At 43.9% G+C, this 12,496-nt stretch overlaps 1 protein-coding gene across 1 annotated transcript in view; it reads left to right on the top strand.

Annotated features, from left to right (window-relative positions):
- The window catches only part of slc8a4b (solute carrier family 8 member 4b), an 89,898-nt gene extending 78,415 nt beyond the window's left edge, over positions 1-11,483 (top strand). The window contains exons 14-16 of the mRNA XM_041964617.1: positions 1,298-1,397; positions 1,882-2,154; positions 4,803-11,483. Coding sequence (XP_041820551.1) covers positions 1,298-1,397; positions 1,882-2,154; positions 4,803-5,182 — 753 coding nt within the window. The 3' untranslated portion in view covers positions 5,183-11,483. The remainder of the gene's footprint in view (positions 1-1,297; positions 1,398-1,881; positions 2,155-4,802) is intronic.
- Positions 11,484-12,496: the final 1,013 nt, after the last annotated feature.

Genomic DNA, 12,496 nt, shown 5'->3' on the forward strand with positions numbered 1-12,496 from the left:
ATTTGAACTAAAATGATGTAAAGCGAGCATCAGCTGCCCCGGTTCACACGATGAATTATTCATTTTGATGTCATACAATGGGCTCTCTAATGAGATGCTTGTCATTTTGATAGCAGTAAACAAATAATTTATTCAAAGTGAGCCGTCATCTTTTTTCAGCATGAAACAGGCAATAAAAAAAAAAAAAAGTTGCTGGCAGACCGATCATCCAGCACATTAGAAAATATACAGCCTTAGTCATCTAGTAAATATTAGATATTCTCTCATTCCTTCTCAGGTGTGATCAGTTTGTAATTTAACCTCGGCTAATCCTTTTCTTGTGAACACACCATACGACCAGCAGCCAACCAGAGGCGTCTGTCTCACGTTCAGCGCTCAGTACGCTGCTACATGTGTGTCGCTTCATTCGTGTTCTGCCACCTGATTTTGCCTCTAATCTGTGGTTTTGATTTTGTCTTCGAAATGCAACCAATCATACTGTGTATTTTCGTTGCACAGATCATTTGTTCATTTGTCCAATCGTGTCTGTTTGTATGTGTGCGTGCGTGTGCAGAGAGCAGTAAATGAGCTTGTTTGGCGGGCTGACAAGGTTATCTATCTTCCTCACTCTTTAGTTTGCATGTGCATGCAATGCTGGCTCTTCTATCTGCTTCTATACAGTACTGAAACGTTATAATGGTGTCTGGGTCCAGTATCACATTCTATCAATCTATATATGTCCTTAATCTTCACCCCATACTGGAATTGATTGATTTCTCTTATTGCGCCTGCTGATGTACAGCACATTTTGTGCATTTTTCATGTTGTCTTTCACTTGTAGATCATGCAGGATTTTTATTGCCACAAAACCCTGTCAGCTCTGTTATGATAATGACTGCTGGTGCAATGCTCTGTAGCTGCTGCAAGCTGTTTTGCATCAGCATCTTTTATTGTTCCCCCTCCTTGTTGCTTTAAACAGAAACTCCACCGGTATGCCTGCAGGTTTTTCCTAGATTTCAGTGGGAGCATCAGAGCCAGTTTCACAGCATCGTGTTAATTAGCACATCCTATACCTCGGATTCTCACTGCCATGAAGTACTTACTTTTGAATCGTATCTTTGCAATGTTGGAGCTAATTGAAAGGTCTTAAAAAAGCCTTTTCCCTCTCTGTGTGGCTGCGAGTGAATTAACAACTTGAGGGTTGTGTCTTTCCTCTTCTGTCTGGTCTGTATGCTCTTGCATTTTGCTGTGTGTGTGTGTGTTTGTGTGTGTGTGTGTGTGTGTGTGTGTGTGTGTGTGTGTGTGTGTGTGTTTGTAGAGTACGGTAGATAAGTTGATCAAGAAGACAAACCTGGCCCTGGTGGTGGGGAGCAGCAGCTGGAGGGAGCAGTTTGTCAGTGCCGTTACTGTCAGCGCAGGTAACACACACTCACAAACACACGCGCACACACAGGACGTCAGGCGGCGTTTTGATTAATGAACGCCGGTTCTGGTCGACATTTTTCGTGACTTCATTTTGAAAAGATGATGGATGGTGAGAAAGTGCATTTCTTAAAAGTTCGCATCAGCGTTTTATTTCGAATCCATTTGTTTAAACACGTTTACAGACAGCAGCCGTTTAGCATAGCTTAGCATAATGACCGGAGACAGAATTTTAAAGATGTTCCTGCTAACACCTCTCAAGCTCACTAACATGTTTCATCTTGTTTGTGTAATCCGTCCTCAAAAAGAAATGTAAAAAAGGCCATTTGTGGCTTTTCAGGGAATTACTTCCTGTTTTTTTAGCGGCGAGCAGCAACTCTAGGATGTGACTGTGCTCAGCTGCTGTGAACACGCTAATCAGTGAGCTTTTCCTCTCTATCTGCCTCCCTTCCCACAACTTTTCACGCACTGCACCCAAAGGGGACGACGACGAGGAGGAGAGCGGCGAGGAGCGGCTGCCGTCCTGCTTCGACTACATCATGCACTTCCTCACCGTCTTCTGGAAGGTCCTGTTCGCCTTCGTCCCGCCCACGGAGTACTGGAACGGCTGGGCCTGCTTCATCGTCTCCATATCGCTCATCGGCATCCTGACGGCGGTCACTGGCGATCTGGCGTCACACTTTGGCTGCACGATAGGACTGAAGGACTCGGTGACGGCTGTGGTGTTCGTGGCGCTGGGAACATCGGTGCCAGGTGAGGGGGAGCGATTTGATTTGTGTGTGTGTGGAGTAATGTTAGATTTAAAAAAACTCCACCCACGAAATGAGATGCATAGTTTCCCCAAATTTCAGATCTGACAGACAAACAAACAAACTCGATCTGATTTTAATAACAGCCGCCCACAGTAACCAGGCCGGAGGTCGAAACTGGATTGTAAAAAGCCGGCTTCATCACGGCCGTCCGCCTCAGCTCGTCTCCGCCTGGAGGAGACGCTCTGTCCCGGGGCTTTAATTCAATTCCCTTCCTCATTCTCCCCGTCAGCCGTTTTATTGTTGCCCCTGTGTGTGATTTATAGAAATATCTGCTTTGCCACCCTTCCAGGCGGTAACTCTGATGACTTGCGGCGAGGTCTTGGGGAAGCGGTGTTTGAATCAATCCCCTCAGCGGCCATACTCTGCTGTGCATTGGATTTGGAAGCTGTAGCCACAGATTTGATATCCATTATCAGAGCGTGTTCCCTGTCACAAGATGTTGATGTTCATTTGTGGGAGTTTGTTGCTTTTCTTTTCCTGTTTTCCTGCTGTGACTCTCTCTCAATCTTTAGCCTCTTCTCTCACGCCCCCTCATTTCTCTGTCTCTCTATACGTTCTTCCCTCACAGCCCTCATACCCCCACCTCACTCTTCTGTTGTGTTTGCTCTTGTGCCCCATCCCGGCCAATTTATTTTCCTGACTTGTTGTTACCTCACCCCTCTCTCTCTCTCTCTCTCTCCCTCTCTCTCCCCTCCTCTTATTGGCTGTTATGTTTTCACTGTTGTATCATCCATCATTCTGACCTGTGTGTGCCGTGGCACCCAGGTGTGTGTGGGTGAAAATGTATTTGCTCTGCTGAGGTGATGCAAGTTTGCGCGTGTAAAGTCCCACAGGTCATTATAACTTCCAACGAGAGTGTGTGCTCCTGTGTGTGTGTGTGTGTGTGTGATTTTGATCCTCTTAAAGCTTGTTAGAAACCTTCTCTTTTCCCACTTTCTGACTTGCACCCTTCCCTCCTCCAGATTTCTAAGAGCATTTCTGCGTTATTACATTGGAGACGCACCAGAGGATTATCCAGCCAATTTACACCAGATTTGCAGATTCAGGCAATTAGAGGGTAAATGCTGATCGCAGGCTCGGTTTGAACGCTGTGAACTACCAATGTTTGTGGCTCTTTAAGAGGTTTATGGAGCTCATTTATAACCATGTGAGCCATTTAAATAGTATAAAAGTAGTGTTTGATATTTGCATTTGGGCTGAGCGGGTCCTGCAGAGATCACAGATTCTCATTAGTTTAAAGTCTCAATCTCACACACCTTGAGTTTATCTCCACATGAGCATGTTTGTTAAAGGGCCAGTCCACCCAAATTTCTGCCACCACCCCAGAACAATGAAGGCACGTGGATAGTTTTGTTTGGAAGAGCTTTCTCCTGAAGAAATAAACCATATGACAGCTCTTGACAGCGTGTTCTGTGCATTATCCAGATGTGTTTAGCCTGGTAATCTGAGTGAATTGCCATTTGTTTCACTCATTATTAAGTCTGACATTGTGTTCATTTTAGTCATTTTCTGCTTGGTGTGGGTTATTAAATGGCATATCCTACATGTCAAAGCCATTTTCAGCCTACTGGAAGCTGTGGTTGCTAGGAGCAGCTAACAGCAGTTTGTGATAGGGATGTCATTCTTGGACAGTGCAACTGTTTTCTAAATTTGGGTATGATCTTCTCGCGCTGCCGGCATTAGTTAGAACAGTGTGTGAAGGCAATAACGCGCAGTTTCGTGACTCAGATCCAAATCCTTCAACTCTCATGTGCCCTCGTGTGAACACACACACGCTTTTCATTTCTTTTTGTGTGCTCTCTTACAAAAAGGAACTCCATTCACCCCCACCAAGACCACTCGGTTGACTTTTTTTTTCACGTTGGGAAATGAATTTCAACAAATCTCGCTGACATTCAAATGAGAATTGAGGCTCATCTCGCCAGCCCGTCCAAAAATAGAAATAAGCCAAGACGGGCGCACAATAACTGGCAGCTGTTTCCCCGGTGGTCCCTGCCAACTCGGTTGTAGAGTCTCTGCGCTTTTCACCCAATTTCTCCTCAAATGTTCAGCTCCGCAGAGCTCCACTCATCTACACCTACAGCATTTTACAGCATTTATTACATCTGTTCTGTCTTAGGCTGCCAGTACACGACTGCGGATTACAGAACGGAGCCATGAATCCAGTTTAGATATTTAATGTACACAATGTACAGTAGATGAAAAATAACATAAACCAAGTAAAAGGAAGATTCTGACTAATGCAACTCTGGCAAAACAGTGTGTATCGTGGCAAGCAGCCAAGACTTTTCAGATAGATTCAATTTAATAGAAATCATTTTGAAATGCTTGTCTCTCTCACTTTCTACACCTCTTTGCTTTTGTGTACAATCATTCGTTCATTCATTTCCAGACTGTTGCTTTTTTTTTTATTGTTTGGTTTTAAGCTCAGGTTGATGGTTTATTTATATGCTTCCTGCTTAGTTTTGGCTAGAAAGCATAAAACCAGTAACAAAAGTAGAACGACTGAGGCCAAAAACACTTTGAAATGTGACACCAAAGATGATGAAGGCTTAAATTTACAGTAAACTTTCTGTCTTACTCATCCAGACACATTCGCCAGCAAGGTCGCCGCCATCCAGGACCAGTACGCTGATGCTTCCATCGGCAACGTCACCGGCTCCAACGCCGTCAACGTCTTCCTCGGCATTGGCGTGGCGTGGACCATCGCCGCCGTCGCCTGGCGCTCCAAGGGCAAGTCCTTCAAGGTGGACCCGGGAAACCTGGCCTTCTCCGTCACCCTCTTCACCATCCTGGCCGTGGTGTGCGTGACCACGCTGCTGTACCGCCGACGGGCGTCGGTGGCCGGCGGCGAGCTCGGCGGGCCGCGGACTTGCAAGGTGCTCACATCGCTGCTGTTCGTCTCGCTGTGGCTGATTTACATCCTGCTGGCTTCACTGGAGGCCTACTGCCATTTACCAGTGTTTTAAATGGAGAGGAGAGGGGAGGGAGAGAGACCCACTGCCAATATGAAGAGAGAGAGGGAGGAACGGAGGAGTGTTCAAAGAGGAACGGGACGAGGAGAGACGGCGAATGCAAACCAATTTTCTACGTCTTTTTTCTCTTTGCTTTTATTTCTGTCACTGTTATGAAACTCTCCAATTGTAATTGTATAATTGGAGAATTAGGAGCTCATAATTAGGAGCTCTTTTATTAAAGGAGACCTGCCATTGATCCAGTGACGAAGAAATTTCTAGGATGCATAGAGACTCTAAATTAAGAATTATTTAACATAAAGCATTAATGAAAAAAAAAAATGTAAAGAGCACTTTTGTGTAGTTTCCTCAATCACTGCTCATCACCAGTGGACAACACTGTCTAATAGTTAATAAAAAGGCTAATATTCTTCCAGTATACTGCCAAACCAGCAGGACAGAAGAAGAGCTGAGGGGGGAAAAGAAGGCGAAGAAGAAGGATAAGGCTGAAAGGAAGAAGAGAGAAAGTGGGAGAGGAAGCTGGAGGCAACAAAACCAGAGACAAGTCTGTCTCTAGAAAAAAGCTGACATTAAAAAAAGTAAAAGAAGAAGAAGAGACTGGCAGAAATATTTTACACCCCCTCCTCACTCTCTCTCGCTCCCTCCGTCTTCGCCGACACAGGAACGGTGGAGCCTCCCGCTACACCCGCTGAACTTTAATACTATCAGTGACTTATTACTTTCAACCCCTCCTCCCCCAACTGTACACACACACACACACACACACACACACACACACACACACACACACACTTTGGGGCCCTCAGGTGAATCTGCGGAGGAGGACCACTCACTAACTTGCAGGGCGAACAGGCAAGATAAAAACTGACAACCTCTTTTTGTCTCTTTTTTCCTTCTCTTCATGAATACACTGTGCGAAATCGTCCTTCCACCCTACGACAGACACCGTCCACTCCCACACCCCCCTCCATCCCTCCCTCTTGCCTTACTCTGACCTCCCCTGTAGGAATCGTCTCAAAGTTGTGATAATGAACCGTCGTAGTCGCCGCCAACCGATCCTCTGTTTAATTGAGCCAATCCCAAGTCCCTCTCCTCTCACGCCAATCAGCAGCCTCGTTTATCCCGTGAAGGGATCCCCTCCCCCTTTTTTTTCTAAACTTTTCAATGGCGTCACGTGTTGATGTTGTTACCGTGCAATTGTAAAAAAAAAAAAAATTAAAAAAGATGTATAAATTTAGTATACAGAGAGATGCAGATAAATAAGATTAAAGCAGGTGGTTTGAAAGAAGATTAGCACCTGGAGGAACTCTCAGATGCGGGATGGAGAAACAAAAGAGATGTTTGATAAGCGGAGCGAAGATTCGAAACAAAAGCCTGGAGGACCAACAGGCGAGCAGTCCACCTAGTAGTTGTCTTTCTTGCGATGAAGAAGCATTGTGCACTACACATTGTGAGGTACACTGTTTACACTCTGAAGTTGCATTCAATGTCGGGGATACAAACACGTGAACAAGCAGAGCCGGAGCCCAACAGGACATTAACGAGCAAAACAAAGGCAGGACCAATCAGAATGAAGCATCTCACTGGTCGTGACCTTGACTGCGACTAAGAAGAGGACGGCGATGGCGGTGTTGTTGATGACAAATCAAAACTGTGACCATACCCAGTGTTTCTAAATGTACATGACGATATAAGAAACTTTTATTGATGTGTGTGAGAAAACACTGCTGTGTAATTTGTGTGAAGTCCCCCTCTTTGTAAGGAAAACCCTGGAGAAGGAAGAGGAAGAGCCACGTGCCCATGGAGGCATTTTAAGGAAACTCGTCACAAGGGGAAGGAAAAAAGGCTGCACGGCTGATGGCGAACGCAAAACCAGAGATGACTCACAGGCGGCGAGAGGAGCTGAGTCCTCTGAGGGGAGTATCGCGTGACTGCTCTGCAGAGGTTGTGACATTGGGAAGGTTTCTTTGTACTCAAAACAAAAAATCACAATTCTCCGTTATCCAAAGATTTAATAGAAGAACAGCGTCACAGATCACCGTTCATGCTCAGTGCACAGTTTCACCTTGCAGTCCCACAAGCTGTCGAGCTGGTTCAAAAAAGTTTCACTTCACAAAGGTGTTCACACTAAGCAGAAATGTGCTCAAGCATTGGTTTTATTTATGGCTGTATGAGTCTGCGTCAAAAGCTGTGCTATTTATTTTGTTTTTGTGAAGTTTGTTGACTCAGGCATGGTGTGGAAGTGCAAGGAAGACATCAGGATTGCTTAAAATGAGAATATTATGACACGTGACACATGAAATTAACCATTTTGCTATGTTTGTCTGTCAAACCCAGGTTTGCATTATATCTGTGTTAGTACCCTGCCCTGCCCAGGGGGCTGCACAGAAGGGATGGCATATGGCTTGTCAGTGCAGATGATTGTTAAATGCATTCGCCTTGTTAACAGCAGCATAGAGGGAACAACGCTGCACACAATGCTGTTTGTAAACTTCAAAGAAAATCCTCAGAGAAAACAATAATTTAGCTTTTTGTTTCATCCCTGTTCACCAAGAGAAAAATGAGGCTGAAAACAACAATTTACCTGCCCACCATCCGCCTTGTTAAATATGGACAAATTACCCGCTGCTCCCAGCCCAAAGTAAATGCAGGCCTTACAAAGCCAGCTCAGTCGTGACCAGGCTAAACAAACACAAGCCAGCGCAGCCTTGCTAAGGTCAGCGCTTGTACAAATGGAAGATAAGTGGCAGTTTTGGAGCAGAGGGGCATTGATCTGTCGGGGCGAAAATGCTCGTATGTGTTAGCCCTCTCCTCAAACGCGACATTTTAAATGCCACACCGGTTCCTTTCACTTTCTGGCGCCTGTGAAGGAAAGAAGAAAGTTAAATATTCCAAACTTCAATGGTGGAAAATCATTTGAGAACGACCGTTTTCCAGCCCAGAGTGACACTATCAGCTGATGTGAGGGAAGCTCAGCCACGGTTCATTGATGGAAGGGGTTTGGCCTCCTGCCATGAGTCTCTCGCTGTATTTCAAAGGGGTATTTCTTGGCTGCAAATATTTAACATTGCTGTCTATGAATTAGACAGTTAGACGGGGGCATGCCCAGAGCTCCCCCCCTCACAGACGAGCTGCTCTGGAGCTCGTCAGTCTTGCTCAAAGACTCTTCAGCACGTTATTTGCTTGCAGGGCCGTAGCCAGGATTGTGGGAGTGCTGAGGTCCCCCCATCAATGCAGACCCTCCACAGATAACTTTGTCAACCTTTCCCAAAATATATATATATATTTCCAGGCAATTTTATTTCCCTTTATGCTTTTTTGGTGGCCTGAAGATAAAATTTCAATATAATGAGACTAGCAAAACTAAGACTCTACAGTCATGCTAGCAGCTCATTGAAGCTAAATTTAGCCACTACAGTAATTTCAGCTATAAGCTAATGCCAGCATGTTAACATGCAATAATGACAACGCTAACATGCTGATCTTCGGTATGTATAATGTTTACGATGGTCATGATCTTAGCTTAGCATGCCAACATTTGCTTATTAGCACTGATGGGAACGTGGCTGATTCGAATGTCATTAGCTTTGAAGTTTTGACCACAGGATGGCACGAGAGGAAAAGTGAAGGGATCACTAAAGAGATTGCAAACAATCCTGTGGGGAATATGAATGTCAGTACCAGGCGTCATGGCGACACATTCAAAATTTGTTGAGCCGTTTCACTCAAAACCGCAAATGTGAGCCTCATGGTGGCAGCAGATGGATGAGGCTTACCAGCGTCGTTAGGATTCACCCCTCTGGTTACATGAATGTTTGGACTAAACTTCATGGCAATCTATCCAACAGCTGAAGAGATATAACTGACATTGTCATCTCTAGCGCTAGTGTGGCTAAAACACTGAAATCAAAGTGCAAAATACCCAGTATGGGAAAAATGTTGTCCCCCCTCATTCATTTCTAATATTCCCTGAAATAACACAAAAGACACGACCTCAGTGTCCCAAATCGTAGCTGCAGGCCTGGGCACTTGTTAAACATGATGGTCGACTCTGTACCGTCCAGCTGACTAACCGTCCAGATCCCGTCATCGTGTCTGTAACGTGCAATTCACCATAAGACGCAGGAGTAAACCCACCACGGAGAAGGTCATCAGCCGGTCGCTCACGGCCCGCTGAGACGCCGGGATGCGTGCCGGGCCAAACTGCTCTTCTCAATGACTTAAGCTTCTGTAACAGTTTCCAGTTTTAAGAATGAGTGGGCCGGATAATAGTGCTGCTGACGCCACAGGAACACAAGAATACTGGGACTGATTTAGAAATGTTTTAAAAGGTTGATAAGCCTTGCTGGAGCACGGCTGAGTGTGTCTCTGTGCGTCTGTGTGTGTGTGTGTGTGTGTGTGTGTGTGTGTGTGTGTGTGTGTGTGTGTGTGTGAGCATGCTGTCGAAGTGAGTGAAGAAATGCAAGTGTATTTTTAGTCTCTTGCCTGTTGCTTAGCGACCATCTATCTGTAAGCCGTTGTCTTCTTGACTGTTGCTGGCGTGTGTGAGTGTGTGTGTGTGTGTGTGTCATTCTCTTTTGATGTTTCCCACTTTGTCTGCTTGCCCTTCTTTTTGTGAATGTGACTACAGTTTCTCATTCATGAATTTCAACCTATATTACTGATCAAACGCTCATTTTTTTTTCGACATGTGTGTTTCTTTTATGTTCCTCGTGCCTCCCATTGTTTGCATGTGCATCCGTTGTGTGTAGAACTGCATGTGTATTTGTGCCTTTGTGTGAGTGTGTTTGTGTGTGTGGGTTGGTGTTGTAATCTCCTTATAAGGGCTCGCCCTGTGTGTCCCTGGCTGAAGCCCATACACTAGATTAATGAATTAGAATGCCAACCTGACCCACAGTAAAAAAGCCTGGAAATTGGATTCCCTCCTCTGTGTGTGTGTGTGTGTCAGGCAGGTAGATTGTACCTGGTACTCTCCCTATCCAGGTGTGTGTGCACTTGTGGAATAAGATCTGTTCAACCTCGATTCCAAAAAAGTTGGGAGAAAGCAATCATTTGCAGTCATAATTGGTTGATGCGGATGCACACCCACTTAGGTGGTGTTAATTTATGTACAGGCACTGTACATGCAGAAACATGGAGGATCAATAAGAAGATCAATCAAGTAATACACATACACACACACAGAAATCCTAGCTGTACTCAGTGGCTTTGGCATTTTTGAATCTCTGCAGTCTATGAAATGAAAATATGTGATTTCCCACTAATGTTACACTTCAACTTAAGTAGAAAATGACTACAATGGTGGTCTGAGATGAAAACTGTCATGTATTTCTTTCCTTCTCTCTGTAAGTGTACAAGTATGTGACTGCTAGATTGATTTACTGTGCATTTGCGTGTGTGTATGTGTGTGTGTGTGTGTGTGTGTGTTAGGGGTGTCTAGAGACATCACTACCAGTACCAGTATCTGAGTTTGAGATATAAAGATTATTTGTTTAAGGTTTTAAGACACATAATGTGAAGGATTTGGTTTCTGAATACAGAAATAATGCTGAACACGGCAGTAAACTTCCAGTATTTCCATAAACAACGTTGTTGTACTTTCAGATTTGGACACATCCTGTGTGTGTGTGTGTGAGTGTGAGTGACAGAGTTTTAATGCGTGTTAATCAGCCACTATCTATTTATCAGTGTTTTTTTTATTTTGTACCCTTTTCTCCCTCCCTCTCTCTCAACTATTAGCCACTCTATTGCTCTCTACCTTCTAAATATTTATATATTTTACCACTTTATACTCTTCATTTTATTCATGTATCATGCAGCCCTGTTTATGAGGTCACAAAGTGCTTTTGATATAAATATCTGGTGTTTTTCATTTTTTTTCATGTATTTTATTATTGTTATTATATTATTGTACTTTTGGTTGCATTTGTTTCCATTTTGTGTTGTTTTGGTGATTTGTTTCGTTTTAAAAAAGAAGCCCTCGGAGAGTAGAGCAGCAAATTAGCATAGTAAGAAATTACAATGAGTGTGCTCTTATCCTTTTTATTGTGAGTGTGTGTGTGAGTGTGTGCGTGAGTGGGCGCGTTCATTTCTTAGTATCATTCCATCCATGAGCGTGTCGATGCATGAATTAAACTCATTCTGAATACAGTGTTGATGTTGGAAATGTTGTAGTAAAGAGTAAAGTATTTTTAAATGCTGAACATTACATGAAAAACGATATAGATGTTTACAAAGACCAAACTTTTCTTTTCTCTCTCTCTCTCTTTTTTTCTCAAAGATGAAATAAAACTTGACTTGCAAATGCTCAGAGGAGTGTCTGTGTCTTTTCGACTGATTACATGAAGTTAAGGTTGAGAGTATTTTTCAAACTGAAGATGCTAATTTTGCTAAATGCTGAGCTGTTAGTAAATGGACTGCGGTGTGCAATCATATTTGGATTGAACTGATTAATTGGTAAATTAGTTAAACATCTGCTTTACAATTGTATCTGCAAGCATGTGTTTGTGCACAGTTTTTGTTGCAGGCTTGAAAGCGACTCACAAATTTGTCAAATCAAGTGGTACTCTTTCAAAATGACTGTCTTTTCGGTACAAAGTCCCTTATTTGAGCTCTTCAAGGCGACGTTGTCTGGAGAAAGTACAAGAGGGAATTTCATGCTAAAAACTGTGCATTTTGTCCCTCTGCAAACAAGAGTGTGCAGCCACGCTAGCAGCTCTGTGAGGCTGTACACTGCAACGCTTTGAGCTAAATGCTAATGTGAGCATGCTGATGATTAGCATGTTCCCCCTCAAACAGCACGTGTGTTTATCTTCATCCTCGAGTAGATAGGCTATCCTGCATGATATGGAAATACTGTCGCATTCTGCCACTTTTATCTTGCTGCTTTGTGCTATTGTGAAAATGTCCACTCGACAGAATCGAAGAAGCCCCGCGATAAAGGACGCTGTCAACACAGAGATGATCACTCACCTGATAACAAGCTCAGTTTGATCTGCTGTAATATTGCACCCGTTTCCCCACGTCCGACTTCGTGTTTGTCCGCCCACCGCAGTCCAAAAATTAGAAATCATAAATTATCTGAGGAGATCATAGTAGGAAATCTCAGAGGAATAAGCAAATATTTGGCGAAACAGGCTCTCTTAGATCTTTATTTTGTCAGCATCAAATCAACAGTTTCGACAAGATGACACATGCCTGATTAGAGGAACATGAATGTGAACGTCATGAACGGGTCTGAGTCCTAATTGGCTTTCCAATCTTAAGGTGCAACACGGTGATGCTGCCAACTGTGTGAACCCCTGAATG

The sequence above is a fragment of the Chelmon rostratus genome, chromosome 23 (genome assembly GCF_017976325.1).
Source record: "Chelmon rostratus isolate fCheRos1 chromosome 23, fCheRos1.pri, whole genome shotgun sequence".
Taxonomy (NCBI): Eukaryota; Metazoa; Chordata; class Actinopteri; order Chaetodontiformes; family Chaetodontidae; genus Chelmon; species Chelmon rostratus.